Here is a 16,073-nt window from a genome sequence, read left to right on the forward strand (position 1 = left end):
TTAAAACTTTATAATTCATCTATTTCCCAAACAGATCTCAGTAATTCTTGCTTCTTCCGACTTATTACTTTTACATTTTCCCGTCTCATACAGACGGTCTCATAACATATTTCAGCCTTACGAGTTTAACACTCACTAGGCATTGTTCTTTATCAGTCAGGACATTAAGCCACAACTCGTTTTACGGGGATAAACTGTCAATAATATTACTAATTATAACAATAATCATTATTTGTTATATAGCACTTTACAGATGCCTCAAAGCACTTCCAACATTAATACTCCAGGGGTGGATTTCACAAAGGTAGTCCTAACTTAGGACTAGTCCTAGGCAATGCTAAGAGATAGGACCAGTCCTAAGTTAGGATGAGTTACTGGTCCTAACTTAGGACTGGTCCTATCTCTTAGCATTGCCTAGAACTAGTCCTAAGTTAGGACTACCTTTGTGAAATCCACCCCTGGTCAATGGGCCATTTAATTTATCCTTTAACCATCTCAGCTCCCTGGGGAGATACATTTGTGCTGCCAATTAAGTAATGGGCTACGCTAAATCAATCACAATAACCATCTCTGCCCTCACAGGTACCCATCTAATACCCCTGGGTGAAGAGAAGCAATTAAAGTAAAGCATCTTGCTCAAGGACACAAGTGTCATGACAGGAATTCAAACCCACACTTCCATGACTTAAACCACCAGAACTTGAATTTGACGCCCTAACCCACTCAGCCACGACACCCTAACTTCTATTCCAAATGGAAACTTGTACTGGAACTTTGCAAAGGGCACCACAGCAAAATCACAGGGCAACACAGCAATTGCTGTTTCTAGGCCCGACACACACCCATTATGGGGGTGTGTTGTCTTTGTTTCCTCTATTGCTCCTCACTTGTGGAACTCCCTCCCATCATTTCTTTGAGAAAATTACCACCTTGACCACTTTAAAGCTTCGCTCAAGACTCGCCCCTTTAAATGTTTTTGAACCAGATATATGGCGCCATATAAATGCTGTGCACCATCATCATCATTTAAATCATCAAATGAATTTACCATGCGAGTTCATGGTAAATTATGCAAGCAGTAGACACTTATATGATATAATAATATTAATAATAGTGGCTTCTTATATAGTACGCATATCCGTCACTCAGTGATGCTCAAGGCGCTCCTGCAAGGTATGTGGGACTACGTTTGAATTACGAGACCTACTCCTTTAACATAGCACCATGTAATGTAGAAACATATGCAAAACACAAATAAGAACTGTTTTGGCACACCCAAAGTACCACCGACTACCATAGGGTATTTTGACAGCAGCAGCACTTGAAATGCTCTTTTAAGGCTTAACTTTACCGACTTTTTTAGCCAGATTCCCTCAATCCTGATTGATGTTTACGTTTGGATTAACTCCTTGATTTCCTTGAATGAAATCCTCATACATAACCCAACATCTTCCGTCTTTGCATTTATTCATGATGAGGAGGAGCGATAGCTTTGCTCTTTTGGAGGTTTAATTGAAGTCATTTTGTTGTGATTACATGTAGTTACTTTGTTTCTGCTTCAGCAGCTCTATGAAATTGGGCCCCAAGTCTTGACCTTTGCTCTTGAAGACACAGCAATTTCTCTTTGTTGAAAGGCAAATTTATACTTGTAAATTTGTACAGGAACCTTGCACAGGGCACCACAGCGAAAGCACAGAGCACCACACCACGACCGAAGGGCACCCAAGCAAAAGTGAAGGGCACCACGGCAATTGCTGTGGGTGCCATGGGTTTCTTTGAGGCCTGCTCATCCCATCAGTAGATCACTTTGAATGCATCCTCCTTGTAGGTGTAGAGAATCACAAAAGAAACCCTAAGACACAAAACAACAATTATTCTAGTTATTCTCTAAAAGTGGAGAGTAAACAATTGTAACGAATCTATTACAGGGTTTGTTCCATGAAATTTGCTATACTAAAAGATTGGTATTTATGTATATGATATTGTCTGAAAACCCAGCTCGACAGCTGTTTAAAAAACCTTTTCCGTCTAACGAGGCTTCAAGAAACAGGGGTCCAGACAGATCCCAAATCGGACCCCGAGTTTAAGTCAAGGTTTTCAAAAGGGCCATATTAAAGTCTTCCTAAAAGATATTTAGTCAATCAGTGATCCGGAAATTACTTCAACCAGTTTCAAAATCCGAAATCAAACACTGCAAACAAACTATCAAATATTTTCAGAGCTTACATTCTTACTTAAGCCGTGTCCGAATTGGCAACTTTGGCTACAGCTACGGCCAGATCAGCACGTCTGTCAGTGTTGAAGAATAACAGACACGCGCACCCTAGCTGTAGCTGTAGCCGAAGTCGCCAATTCAGACACGGCCTAAGTCTACCGCCCCACACATAACCTACACAGCGCCCTCACATCTTACCCTTTGTCCAGTTTAAGCTCTTGTAGGACATCACATATTTCTTGGAGTGCTTTTTTGTGTTTAATGTGCGTGTCCCGTAGTGTAGACACGCTGGAAGCGTAACAACTTTCACCGTTGTCAAACTGTCAACAGAGAACAAAAGAATTGTCAAACTGTCAATAGAGAACAATAGAATGCTATCAAAGAATCAATATTATAGATAATCTATGCCAAAAACAACTATTTAAGATATCCTAAAGTCCCAAATAAAATAAAATAAAGTGTATAAAAATTGTCATTATTTATCAAACTATTTATAAAACCTCATTGTATAAATAGCACGATAAGTTATTAATGTATAAATAGCAAGACAAGTTCTCAATGTGGAAAAAGCAAGAAAGGTTCTCAATGGATAAAACAATAGCAAGACAAATTCTTAATGTGGAAAAAGCAAGACAAGTTCTCAATGCAATAAATAAATAGAAAGACAAGTTCTCAATATACAAATAGCAAGAAAAGTTCTCAATTTATACATAGCAAGACAAGTTATCAATGTATATATAGGAAGAAAAGTTCTCAATGTGGAAATAGCAAAGAAAAGTTCTCAATGTGGAAATAGCAAGAAAAGTTCTCAATGTGGAAATAGCAAGAAAAGTTCTCAATGTGGAAATAGCAAGACAAATTCTTAATGTGGAAATAGCAAGACAAGTTCTCAATGTGGAAAAAGCAAGAAAAGTTCTCAATGTGGAAATAGAAAGACAAGTTCTCAATGCAATAAATAAATAGAAAGACAAGTTCTCAATATACAAATAGCAAGAAAAGTTCTCAATTTATACATAGCAAGACAAGTTATCAATGTATATATAGGAAGAAAAGTTCTCAATGTGGAAATAGCAAAGAAAAGTTCTCAATGTGGAAATAGCAAGAAAAGTTCTCAATGTGGAAATAGCAAGAAAAGTTCTCAATGTGGAAATAGCAAGACAAATTCTTAATGTGGAAATAGCAAGACAAGTTCTCAATGTGGAAATAGCAAGAAAAGTTCTCAATGTGGAAATAGCAAGAAAAGTTCTCAATGTGGAAATAGCAAGACAAATTCTTAATGTGGAAATAGCAAGACAAGTTCTCAATGTATATATAGGAAGAAAAGTTCTCAATGTGGAAATAGCAAGAAAGGTTCTCAATGGATAAAACAATAGCAAGACAAATTCTTAATGTGGAAATAGCAAGACCAGTTCTCAATGTGGAAATAGCAAGAAAAGTTCTCAATGTGGAAATAGCAAGAAAAGTTCTCAATGGATACATAGCAAGACAAATTCTTAATGTGGAAATAGCAAGACAAGTTCTCAATGTGGAAATAGCAAGAAAAGTTCTCAATGTGGAAATAGCAAGACAAGTTCTCAATGTGGAAATAGCAAGAAAAGTTCTCAATGTGGAAATAGAAAGACAAGTTCTCAATGCAATGTATAAATAGAAAGACAAGTTTTCAATGCATGCTCCCCCAGTCCCTGCCTTTCTAAATGAGCATCAGCCTGGAAAAAAATCCTAACAAACAAATGGTCATGAGCATATAAATTGCTGATTAAACAATAACCACTGTTAAAAAGGTTAGGTACATGTATGACATCGTTATAAATAATGCATTGTTCAGGGAGGGGAACAAATATAGCAAGTATTAAACGGTGTCTAATTTGTTTGTATGTGTGGGAGAAAACTTGCCATTCTTGTAGTTTAGTTCAGAAGAACTTTGGGGTTGCAATATCCAAGTCGTTTCAAGTACCCTGACTTTGGGCGTCTGCTTACAGGATTTATGAAATTCAAAGGGCCAAATTTCATAAAGCCTGTAAGCACAAGAACTTGCTTAGCACCAAAAACTTTTGTAAAGCAGAAATAGGTAACCAGCCAGAACACCAAACAGCTATTATTATTGTGACTGGTATCTCGGTCATTTCTTGCTTAGCCAAGAAATTTGCTAAGCAGAAATTGTATGCTTAACAGCTTCATGAAATCGGTACAAACAATACAATACTCACGTCCAATATAGCCACAGAACTCTTGACCACTGATAGTGGAAGGTCAACCTGTTAATGTAAAGGTCAGGTTGAAATAAATTAGAACAACTTAAAAGTTCAGTAAACAAAAGCATCAGACACAAGTTACCAGAATAGTTCAAAGGCACTTAGTGATGTTAATCAATGCGAGTACGCACGACACTCCACCACACAATAAGCATTTAGACATAAGCACTTACAGCAACTACCTCCACCGTGGTCTTGGATGAGATACAGTCCAGGACCGGCTCAATTTTAGATTGAATCTGCAAATTAAATCAACCATTAGAATTACAATTGAGGAATCTGAATTACAACAGGCATCGTGACGGATCTTGCTGGTGAGCCGATAATCTTACCAAACAGTTACAGAGAAAGGTCATTGTATATATTCATTAAAAACAAACTGTCACTCAAGTGTTTAACACAATAAAAAACACCCAAAACTAAAAGAGCTATTCTGTGTACTCATTTACAATTCATAGATTAAGATAAACACAGCCTTTTTGGAGACACATTTTCTTGAAAAGTTATTAACTTCTGGGATTAGTTTCACAACATAGGACGAGAATACATAAATAGAGCGTGAATCTGACTCAACAATATGTTGTTTAACGCTGTTATGTAAAAACCCGACGCCAGGTTGGAGGTACTTCACTATCTAGGACACTAGTCATGGCTATGCAACCTCCCACTCTGCTTGGCACAGTGAAAGTTCTGTAAGCAGAAACTGATTACCAGCCAAAACACATGTCAAAGTTTATCAGACTTTATTTTGGGTTTTAGAAGATTTAAACTGGTCGCTAGAGACCTTCAGGCCTTGTGTGTCTGGCGACTTGCATACAAAACATAAAAAAATGAAAAATGACCAAAATGTGCATTACACAACACACAGCTCTAATCCAGCGGCTCTATGTCCCATTCAAAGGACAAATTGGTATTGGTTAAGTGTCTTGCTCAAGGCCACAATGTCACAACTAGTACTCAAACCATATACCATGCCCCATATTGAGCAGAGGGTATTCCCCAATGTGCCAATACTTGAACACACTATTTTCCTCTTGTACAGAAGTGCCCCCTAAAATCATCTAAAAAGATTCCTGAGATTTCTAGCACACAATGAATGCACAGTAGAGGGGTACTCCACGTCCCGAATGGAGCACCAATCGCAAACCCACGCTCAACTCATCAGAAACACCAGAGTCCAGCATGCTAGACCACGACACGCCAGCCACAACATAAAATATTTTCTGGGACCAAAACACTCAAATCAAGTGTGGTTTTTTGCACGAAAATGCTTACTCAGAAGTAAATCATTCATCACTTACTTTACAAAAGTTATCAACATCTTTTCTTATGTCCTAAAATAATACACTCCGGAAGTCCAATCCATCTAAAAGACTAATCAGTTTCCAGCAAATGTCAAACCACAAGATGTAACCGGGAGATAAACCCATTTACAGTAGCAATGATACTATACAAACAGTAGGATTAAGTCTTAAGGTATTAATAGCTGAAAAGAGCACAGAAAAACTTGGACATAAATTTCACTGCATTTTTAAAGTTCATACACAAAGTAAGTGGAAAGTTGTTATCAAAACAGGTCACTTATCTCATATGTCAACATTTACACAAATGTTACTCAATGACACAACTTTTACAAAAGAGCGCCCGAGTAAAAATGCACCTATTTTGACACTGTACATTTGAAATGTTTTTATGTGGCCACCCTAACTGCAGCATACAGATAGACGTATCAATGCGTCTTTTAACAATGTGTTTTGCGTAGTCTCTAACACAGAATTGATCAACAACAGATCTAATTTAAACATCCCAAATATTTAGAGACTTTCAAGCTACACTTCCAGGGGGTTACGATCGAGCAAGGCATTCTGGGAAAGAAAAGAAAATGGCACAGCAAAATCATACACGGATCGGAGTTTCCCTCCCAGGGGTTGGAGGTGTACGCAGAGCTAGCGGGTGATACGGCGCGCTGCCCATGGTAGCGAGGTTGAGCTTACCCTTACCACTCTCTCATGTCTCTTCCTGGCTCCTATTTCAGGTCTGGGTACAAAGGTCACGTTGTAGTTTGTTGCATTGCTGTTGGGTGTTGTCTCCAGTAAGGGAAGCTTGGCAATGATCTGCTGTGTAGTTTCATTGGATTCACTGTAACAGTATGACACAAATAAATATGAGATTATATTCAGTGACAATGTACAAACAAATTACATACAAGATTTATTTAATATACATGTAACTCAAAATCAGGGTCCAATTTCATAGAGCTGCTAAGCACACAAATTTGCTAAGCATGAAATTTCTTCCTTGATAAAAACAGAATTACCAAACAAATTTCCACGTGATTTTCAGGATAAGCAAGCAACAGCTGAATACCAGTATCAAGCAATATGCAACAAATTGAAATTTGGTTGGTAATCCTGTTTTTATCAAGGAAGAAATTTCATGCTAAGCAAATTTTGGGGCCCAGATCCTGTCCAATTGAATTTTTTTCCAAAAAACACAAAAACCCAACTTGTAAAGTAGATAAGTGGTGTTTACTATGTGTAGTTACATTCACTTCTTATCCACACCATGGTATGTTTGATACTTGTATGTTAAAAAAATGCTGAGATTTTCAAAAGGAGGATTTCAGAAGACCAGATGCGATACAGGTTGATCAGCTGTACGCAAACAGTGTCCAGTTTGCTGGCCACTGTTTGCGTACAGCGGATCAACCTATATCGCATCTGGTCTTCTGGAATCCTCCTGGCGGACATCCAAATCGCGGCAGGAGGAAAATGAGCTACACTGACACCATCACCCGAGACACAAATCTCAATCAAATTGAGACCCATCAACTCATGAGGGATAAAGAAACCTGGCACCACTTCATCAAAGCTGCTTCTACTATTCCGTCTAAGGACGAAAGATGATGATGATGATGATTTTCAAAACCAAAGTGAGTAAAGAGACATCATCATATAGCCTTGCCCATTGGTGCCACGAACCCTAGCTACGCCACACTGGTTGTACATGTTGTAGTGAAACCAGTCTATACACTTTATGAATGCCATCTTCAATTCCAACTCTGACTTGTCTGATAAGAAACTTATACTCCAAGTAGCACCCGTTAGTTTTCTAATATCAATCACTTCCTAATTAATCACACCATGATTAGCTTCAAACATCACTGATCAATAATTTTGACAAGCCCACTTACATTTTATTGGTGGACATTTTCTGGTGTAATGTCTCCACAACGTTGTAATAATCCACTCGACTCTCCGTTACTTGCTTCTCCTTGTCAAATGATCGAATCTGTACAAATAAATGATCAACAAAATATTACTTTTAAACATCAACATTTTGGGTACAAATATCAGTGGTCAATTTGAAATAGCCTAGACCCTGTGTGTGTTCACATGAAGGGTGGGCATGTCACGCATGTCACTAACACTGACATGCCTGGCTCTTCGTAAAAACAAAAAAACATGATTTTAAATAACTCCCTAATTGCTTTGAAATTTTACAAATTGGCTTTTTTAACCCATTCACCATTCATCCAACATTCAAACAATTAAAATGTTTCCCCCATGATCTTTTTCCGTGATCTTCTAACCCAATTACCTGACACCACACTGAATGTTTCTAATTGAATTTTAAACGTAAACACTCTCCAGCTGACATTTGGCAAATAAAAACAGCAAGTAAGCTTAGACAATCCCAGTTAATCTTTAGGAAGTAGCGACTGATACCGAAATAATGGAACTAAATGCAAATTTGGTTAACTACAAACTTCTAGGCATTGTTTTATTCCTCTTCAGGCCAAACTATATGCTGATGTCGAACAACAATTTAGATTGTTTTTATTATCACAAACCGAAACAGTCATGCGAATACAAAGGATAAAGGATAAATCCGACTTATTCAAATTGGAAAAACAAAAGTCAAGTTATTCCATGAACTCCAGGAGAATTGGGGTCTTTTCATTGTGATGTTGCTTAACATCGTACTTTTGTGCGTAACATATTTGTATGTTTTACAAAACCCAACATCTTGCCTTAACATAATGAGAATAGTTCTTATATATCACTTGATTAACCAGGGGGCGTTAACAGAGCTATGTTCAGAATATAAGATCTATAGTGCCATGTCAAGGGTTACAAGGGTTTATGGCACCATCTGCAGTCAACCATGCTAAAAAAAAAACTTAACAATAAGTATACATGTACTTGGTTCATTTATGTGTACTACACCACACACTGGACCCAGAACTTTATGTCACATCGGGAGGACGCAGTAATAACATTTGAAAAATTTGCTTAAGGATACAAGTGTCAAGACCAGGATTCAAACCCACACTCTGCTGATTAAAAACACCAGAGCTTGAGTCTAATTGCACTTGACTGCTCGAGCATGACAAACCAACACCAACTACACGATCAAAACTGATCTATCCTAATCTCACCTTGACAGGTTCATTGCGATCTTTCAGCAACACCAAGTACATAATATTAACTGCTCGGCAGTAGTCTTGAATATCTTCAAGTGACTGAGGAATGGAAACAAAAATAAAAAAATCAAATTCAGAAATTCTTCAGAAGAGTTTTTCAGAGTTGTTGCTTGTTTGATTTTTGTGGGTTTTGTTTTTTTTGGGGTGGGGGGGGGAAGTTCTTCTGTATATGAGGAAAAGAGTGTGTTAAAAGATTGGATTCTTTTTTTTTTTGGGGGGGGGGGGCGGGGGGGGTCATCCTCTGCCACATATTGGGCGTGGCATAGCTTCAAAATGTGATGTCAGATGTTGAGGCAAATGACTGTCTTCCTTTGAGCTTGTGACAACATGGGATAGGCTTGGACCTTCGCTCTTGATGGGGCACAGCAATTTCCCTCCAGTAAAGGGTACGTCTACGAGGGAAAATTTTTATTTTGCATTGGAACCACAGCAGAAGTACAGGGGCCAATTTCATAGCGCTGCTAAGCACAAAAATTTGCTTAGCATGACATTTCTCCCTTGATAAAAACAGGAATGCCAACCAAATTTCCATGTGATTTTCAGGACAAGCAAACAGCTGAACACCAATAAGAAGCAACATGCAACAAATGGAAATTTGGTTGGTAATCCTGTTTTTGTCAAGGAAGAAATTTCAAGCTAAGCAAATTTTTGTGCTTAGCAGCTCTATGAAATTGGGCCCCAGGCACCATGATAATAACTGTAGGTGCAAATACCCATTGGTATACTTTTATTGACTGCAAGATGTTAATAATGTTAGCTACTCACCATGGTGGAGTCATACAGGATATCAGCTCTCAAACCGTTAGCCCACAGATCTCGGACCACTTTAATACGATCTTTCAATGAAGAACTACTCCCAATGGCACAGACCAGAATGTCACAAACACTCGCACTCTGAAACAAGTTCAAACCATCTCTTATGTTAGTAGTAGTTCACAACAAATCATCTCTGCATGATCCAGAAGCAAACAGAGGATAAAGCGGCTCAAGCAGAAAATATTGCTTGACACATTTCAGCTAAGCAGAAACGAGCAGGAAACCAGTCACAAATTGTACATGCGACATCGTCATTTGGCTGGTTACCTTATTCTGGTAAGCAAAATGTTGCTATGCTTAGCTGCTTTTTGTGCTCAAGCAGCGTTATGAAATTAGGCCCAGAATCCCGACTACTACTTACAGTTTCTGACATGAGATAACTGTCTTGAAGGACGGCAGACACAATCTTCTCGAAGGAGACACTCACACCAACTGCAGCAGGACAAGTCAGATGATGCTGAGATAACGAAGGCTTCTTAAACAATGGAATCTGAAACAACAAGAAAGTTTGAAGAATTTTCTAACTTATTAAAATAAGTGAGAAAGTTTGCATGTTGGGAGTATAATTAGGTGTGGTTTGTAGCACCCACACCATGTGTAAATCTTATTTGAGTAGTGTTGGTTCAAAAAAGAACCGGTGGTTGACAACTCAACGTTTTGATCAGTATGCTCTGATCCTCTTCTGGCTAGATTTCTTGCCACTCAGAATCAATAGACCATTACGAAGTTAAACCTCACCGCACTGGAACGAGTAGTCATGAAGCTCAATGGTTAATTGGCTATTAAAACTACCCAAACTATTGAAAAATGATCAAACTGAAGTGCGAGAGCAAGATGTCAACAAGTCATAGTTTGAGATTTAATAAGATACATCTAAGCAAGCCAGATCTTTTTGGCTTAATGCAAAGACCAAGACAAGATACAATTGATTAAGAAAAACTTATTTAATTTTATTGCATTTCGTTTATGCTGGTTGTGGAGCCAAGGACTCAGAAAAGCAAATTTAATCATTATACTGTACTAGCAAAGAACTAAATGAAGAAAAAAGAAATTTTGTTTTAGATGTAGGAGGACAACCCCAGAGAATTATTCCTGGGAAAACCCCTGCAGTCGGGTAGGGACTGACAACCCAATCAACATAGTACCCCAAGTATGATTTAAACCAGGGTCCTAGAGGTGGAAGGTGAGGAAAGATACCACTACGTCAACCCGATCACCTGATGACACTGATTACACTTACAAGATGGTCGTATCTTCCACCAGCAGCCAACACATCCATTGTAGTCTTCTTCTTTCGATGCACAGGTTCAGCAACAAACTGGAAAATCACCCCCGAGAAACAATGGATGTTGTAGACTAAACTCAACGTCACAATCATCTAAAATAAAAATAAAAATAAACAATTTGTGAAAACTTATGAACTGGTCTTCTTTTTGAGTGCGATTGATTGGTCAACACGTATCACGCAGCAATGTTACATGTACATATTCATAAGGGAATACATTTAGCTATCAGGCAACTGCGACATCGTCAAGTCCCTGTCCCGCGTGCGGAACAGGTTTGGGAATGCAGAGCATCACAAAACAGTAGTTTTCTGGCGGTGGCACGGGATTGGGACTTGAGTCAAGTCTACCCCAAACAAGGCTAAAAGGCCACTCAATGTAAGAGGCTACAAGAAGCAAACTTTGAAGATGAAAATAACTGGCCTTACCTCTAGTCTGATACCAAAGACCTGGGCACAATTTCATACAGCTGCTTAAGCAGAAAATATTGCTTAACAGTTTTCTGCTTAGCTGCAATGAGCAGGATACCAGTCACATTGTACAAGTAGTTTGGCTGGTAACCTTATTTTAGTAAGCATAATACTGCTGTGCTTAGCAATTTTGTTGTGCTTAAGCAGCTGTATGAAATCGTACCCTTGGCTTACCTCTAGTCTGATACCAAAGACCTGTGCTTGCGTGATGATTGCTTCCAGTTCATGGAGACCTTGTTTGATCATAGATGCATTGGGTCCTTTGCCTTTACTCAATGGTTTCAAGGTACCAGCTACTTTGCTATGGTGACCTTCCAGCTCTATATAACTGTACAAGTTGCTCACCTGCAAAGATTTATAACATTTAATTTCATATTTACTTAATGGTTTATTTTAAAACATTTACAAATCACTGCAATAACTGAATCGCAAGTAAAATAAACATAAAAGTATACACACCGAAGACGCACAATGAAATACAACAAAGAGTTTAAAACAACAAGAGAAGAATTAAAGTTGCTTAAAGGATTTCGGTACCTTTTTCAAAATGTCCATAGATTTACATTAAACTTACAGGGTTTGAAGATAATGATAGTGGAAAGCTTCCCTTCAAATATTACTTACTGAGGTACTGTAGTTTTTGAGAAATGAGTAAAAAAAATGTCATAAAAATACATTGGAAAAGATTAAAATAATTTTCGTCTCATGAGACGAAAATTATTTTCATGACATTGTTTTACTTATTTTCTCAAAAACTACAGCACCTCAGCACGTAATATTTTCAGGGAAGCTTTCTACTATCATTATCTTCAAACTGTGTAAGTTTAGTGTAAATCTGTGGACATTGTGTTTTTTGTCCTACAAAAGTTACATAGACCCTTTATATTAAGGAAATTTGTACATAGACTGGTGGCAGTATTTAGAATTACTAGAGTGTTTTTGTTTGAATTGTCTTACCTCTTGCTCAGTGAGGGATAAACTACAGAGTCTTGTCTGGATCTGAAGTTTACTCAACTTTTCTGTCCGAGCATCACTTAAGATTTTATAAACCTCATGATGTTTATCCTCTGAGATGCCACAGTGGTTTAATACTGCCCTCAATATAGCGGTGTGGTTTAACCGTATGCAATAGTTACGAGCCTAGAATGGGAATAAAGAATTGTTTTTAAAAGGTTATCACACATATGAGAAAATTTATCATTATGGTTTTGGAAATGTTTATCTTTGTGAATTCCTCAAATACTTCATAAAGAAAGGGATGGTAGCGTAAAGAAGTTCAATAAGAGAACTAATCAACAATCAGACAAACCTAATAATAACTAGTTCTTATATAGCGCATTTTACAATAACCGTCTCAATGCGCTTTATTTTAGTGCCCTGGTCATTGGGCCAATAGCATTCCTTTAATCTTTCTTCTTATCTCCCTTGGGTGTATACAGCCCTGAGCTGGTGGCACCCCAGTGGCTTTTTCATATACAATATCAACCTCTACCCTTGCAGTACCCATTTATACCCTTTGGTGAATAGCAGCAGTAATTATAGTGAAGCATCAAGGACACCAAGTGTCATGACCGGCATTCAAACCCACACTCAGATGACTTAATCACCAGAACTTGAATTGATGCTCTAAACCACTCGGCCATGACACCCTATAAATCCACCTAACATACAATCCAACTAAGCAGCAATCCACCAAACCAGCAATCTAACAAACCTGTAATACATCATACCCACAATCCAACTAACCCCTAATCCAGTTAACCCACAATCCAACTAACCACCAATTCAACTAACTAGCAATCCAACTAACCTTTAACACATTATACCCACAATCCAACTAACCCCCAATCCAGTTAACCCACAATCCAACTAGGCAGCAATCCACCAAACCAGCAATCCAACTAACCTGCAATGCTGGAAACTCATTAATGATTTCGGATACAACATGAAGAACCTCTGCATCAGGAATAAGACCAGCAGACGTTGATGTGACAATGTCAAATGCACACTCTGTAAGCTCACGGGGATGGCAGCCAAAGATACGTCTCTCTCTATACACTCTCTCTATACAATATCTGTTGGATCAATGGGGTACAGAATGAGGTACAGAACACATAATAATCACATGACAACCAAAGAAACATTCCACTCTGTACACTCTCTCCATACAATATCTGTTGGATCAATGGGGTACAGAATGAGGTACAGAACACATAATAATCACATGACAACCAAAGAAACATTCCACTCTGTACACTCTCTCTATACAATATCTGTTGGATCAATGGGGTACAGAATGAGGTACAGAACACATAATAATCACATGACAACCAAAGAAACATTCCACTCTGTACACTCTCTCTATACAATATCTGTTGGATCAATGGGGTACAGAATGAGGTACAGAACACATAATAATCACATGACAACCAAAGAAACATTCCACTCTGTACACTCTCTCTATACAATATCTGTTGGATCAATGGGGTACAGAATGAGGTACAGAACACATAATAATCACATGACAACCAAAGAAACATTCCACTCTGTACACTCTCTCTATACAATATCTGTTGGATCAATGGGGTACAGAATGAGGTACAGAACACATAATAATCACATGACAACCAAAGAAACATTCCACTCTGTACACTCTTTCTATACAATATCTGTTGGATCAATGGGGTACAGAATGAGGTACAGAACACATAATAATCACATGACAACCAAAGAAACATTCCACTCTGTACACTCTCTCTATACAATATCTGTTGGATCAATGGGGTACAGAATGAGGTACAGAACACATAATAATCACATGACAACCAAAGAAACATTCCACTCTGTACACTCTCTCCATACAATAATTGTTAGATACGATGGGGTACAGATAACAAACGAAGACAAACTTTTGATTTTGGCGCTCTACAAATGACCTTTAATTGATTGAATTTAATTTTGCCATGTTCACTCTCTCTTTCATAATCTAGAGTGGGACTTGAACCGACGCTTTACCACAGAGCTATCTATTTGTATCGTAAATTTGGGTGCGATTCCTGGCTTTATGTCAGCTGGCTTTTGACTGGCACCCCTGAACAAGGATATTGACAAAATGGGGAGACAGGCAACATCAGGACTAGATGGCTCAGTCTTTAGAGCGCCGCTTAATTTGGAAGCTGAGGTTCATGTCCCACTCTTGTAAATTATTTCCTTGTTCAACCCTCAAACCCAAATAACCTCTCCAATATCATGGAAATACCCTTTATTGATAAAATATCTCACCTTTTTAAATTGGTTATATTATTTCTGGCAACAAGTCTGGCAAATGGCACCTGCAAATCAATAACAAATATCAAGTTTTATTTTGACCAAACTGGACTACGAACTCTTCATGTCTAAATAGGTATTTGGTGTAGCTGTGTATATAGACTGGGATAAAGACAGGCATGAAGTGTAAGCTTTTCATATCTGTGTTATGAGTGGTCTACTCTGAAGAGACACACTTCGAACATCTGCTGCATGCATAAGTGCATAATAATTGTATGTAATCAAGTTTTATTCACTCTGTAGAGCGTGTACATGTACATGTGGAAATGGTATGAGAGGACATTATGGTAGCGCTCAAATCTGGCATTATTCACAAGCCTGGAAAGGTGACATGAGATGTTTAGGCTACTACGTACGTAAGTCACATACATTAAGCATTGTTGCAAGTAGCTTTTAGGCTTACCCGAAATGCTCGACAGTAAGTTCCACGTTTAAATGAATATAAAATGTACATTACAAAATTTCTACCTTTATTCCATTAAAACAAAGCCCCAAAAAGTTAAGTTTATACAATGCATTGAATATCTTTGTTTAGTGTTCAAACTAAAATGTGAAGTAATCACGAAATTCTAGTGCCTAAAATACAGACACGGACAAGAATCACAATTGACCACGTGGACCTACAGCATAACATGGCTTATGTCTGCCAGCCACGCTAGCCATTTTGGGCATCAAATTTAATGAAAAATGTCTAATAAGCATAATAAGCACAATAATATTAATAAGAAGAGGAATAAGAAGAATATTAAAATCTTCATAGAGCGCCTTATGCCTGGGCAAGAACAGAAAGTAAATAAAAAGTAAGCCAAAATATAAGTAACAAAAAAATTAAATATAATTAAATCCTGTTTATTCATGGGCATTTACTCTGATACTTACTCTAAGATCATAAGCTAGCGAGACCAATCCTCCACCGTATGTCATTAAATTGACGCCCATTTCTGACGTCTCTACTTGTTGGTTCCTGGGAAGCAAGAGGGGGCTGTTGACTTTGACTGCGCAGTGTCTCTGCAGGATGCGACATAGCGATTCATACACTGTCTGCTGGACCACCGATAGTTTGAGTGAAAATCCCTGCCAGGATATAATGTCATAAGTTAAAGGACTGTTACAGAATTGGTAAGAAACAAAAATCGTGAAGATCACATATTTACATAAAACTTACACAGGCTAATGATGATAGTAGAAAACATCCCTTGAAATATTTCTGTCTGAAATGTCATA

General features: G+C 38.0%; 1 protein-coding gene across 2 annotated transcripts in view; it reads right to left on the bottom strand.

Annotated features, from left to right (window-relative positions):
* Window positions 1-1,166: 1,166 nt before the first annotated feature.
* LOC117289632 (eIF-2-alpha kinase GCN2-like) overlaps window positions 1,167-16,073 on the bottom strand; it is a 45,823-nt gene continuing 30,916 nt past the window's right edge. The window contains exons 24-38 of one of the 2 annotated variants that reach the window (XM_033770851.1): window positions 15,729-15,923; window positions 14,805-14,854; window positions 13,429-13,597; window positions 12,480-12,662; window positions 11,697-11,867; window positions 11,010-11,147; window positions 10,131-10,259; window positions 9,719-9,847; window positions 8,909-8,992; window positions 7,661-7,758; window positions 6,468-6,606; window positions 4,641-4,706; window positions 4,423-4,470; window positions 2,414-2,535; window positions 1,167-1,852 (exon numbers count right to left, since the gene is read on the bottom strand). In XM_033770851.1, coding sequence (XP_033626742.1) covers window positions 1,795-1,852; window positions 2,414-2,535; window positions 4,423-4,470; window positions 4,641-4,706; window positions 6,468-6,606; window positions 7,661-7,758; window positions 8,909-8,992; window positions 9,719-9,847; window positions 10,131-10,259; window positions 11,010-11,147; window positions 11,697-11,867; window positions 12,480-12,662; window positions 13,429-13,597; window positions 14,805-14,854; window positions 15,729-15,923 — 1,779 coding nt within the window. In that variant the 3' untranslated portion in view covers window positions 1,167-1,794. Of the gene's footprint in view, window positions 1,853-2,413; window positions 2,536-4,422; window positions 4,471-4,640; window positions 4,707-6,461; window positions 6,607-7,660; window positions 7,759-8,908; window positions 8,993-9,718; window positions 9,848-10,130; window positions 10,260-11,009; window positions 11,148-11,696; window positions 11,868-12,479; window positions 12,663-13,428; window positions 13,598-14,804; window positions 14,855-15,728; window positions 15,924-16,073 lie in introns of both variants that reach the window. The other variant, XM_033770843.1, reaches the window with a different exon arrangement.

Source organism: Asterias rubens, chromosome 1 (genome assembly GCF_902459465.1).
Source record: "Asterias rubens chromosome 1, eAstRub1.3, whole genome shotgun sequence".
NCBI classification, from domain to species: domain Eukaryota; kingdom Metazoa; phylum Echinodermata; class Asteroidea; order Forcipulatida; family Asteriidae; genus Asterias; species Asterias rubens.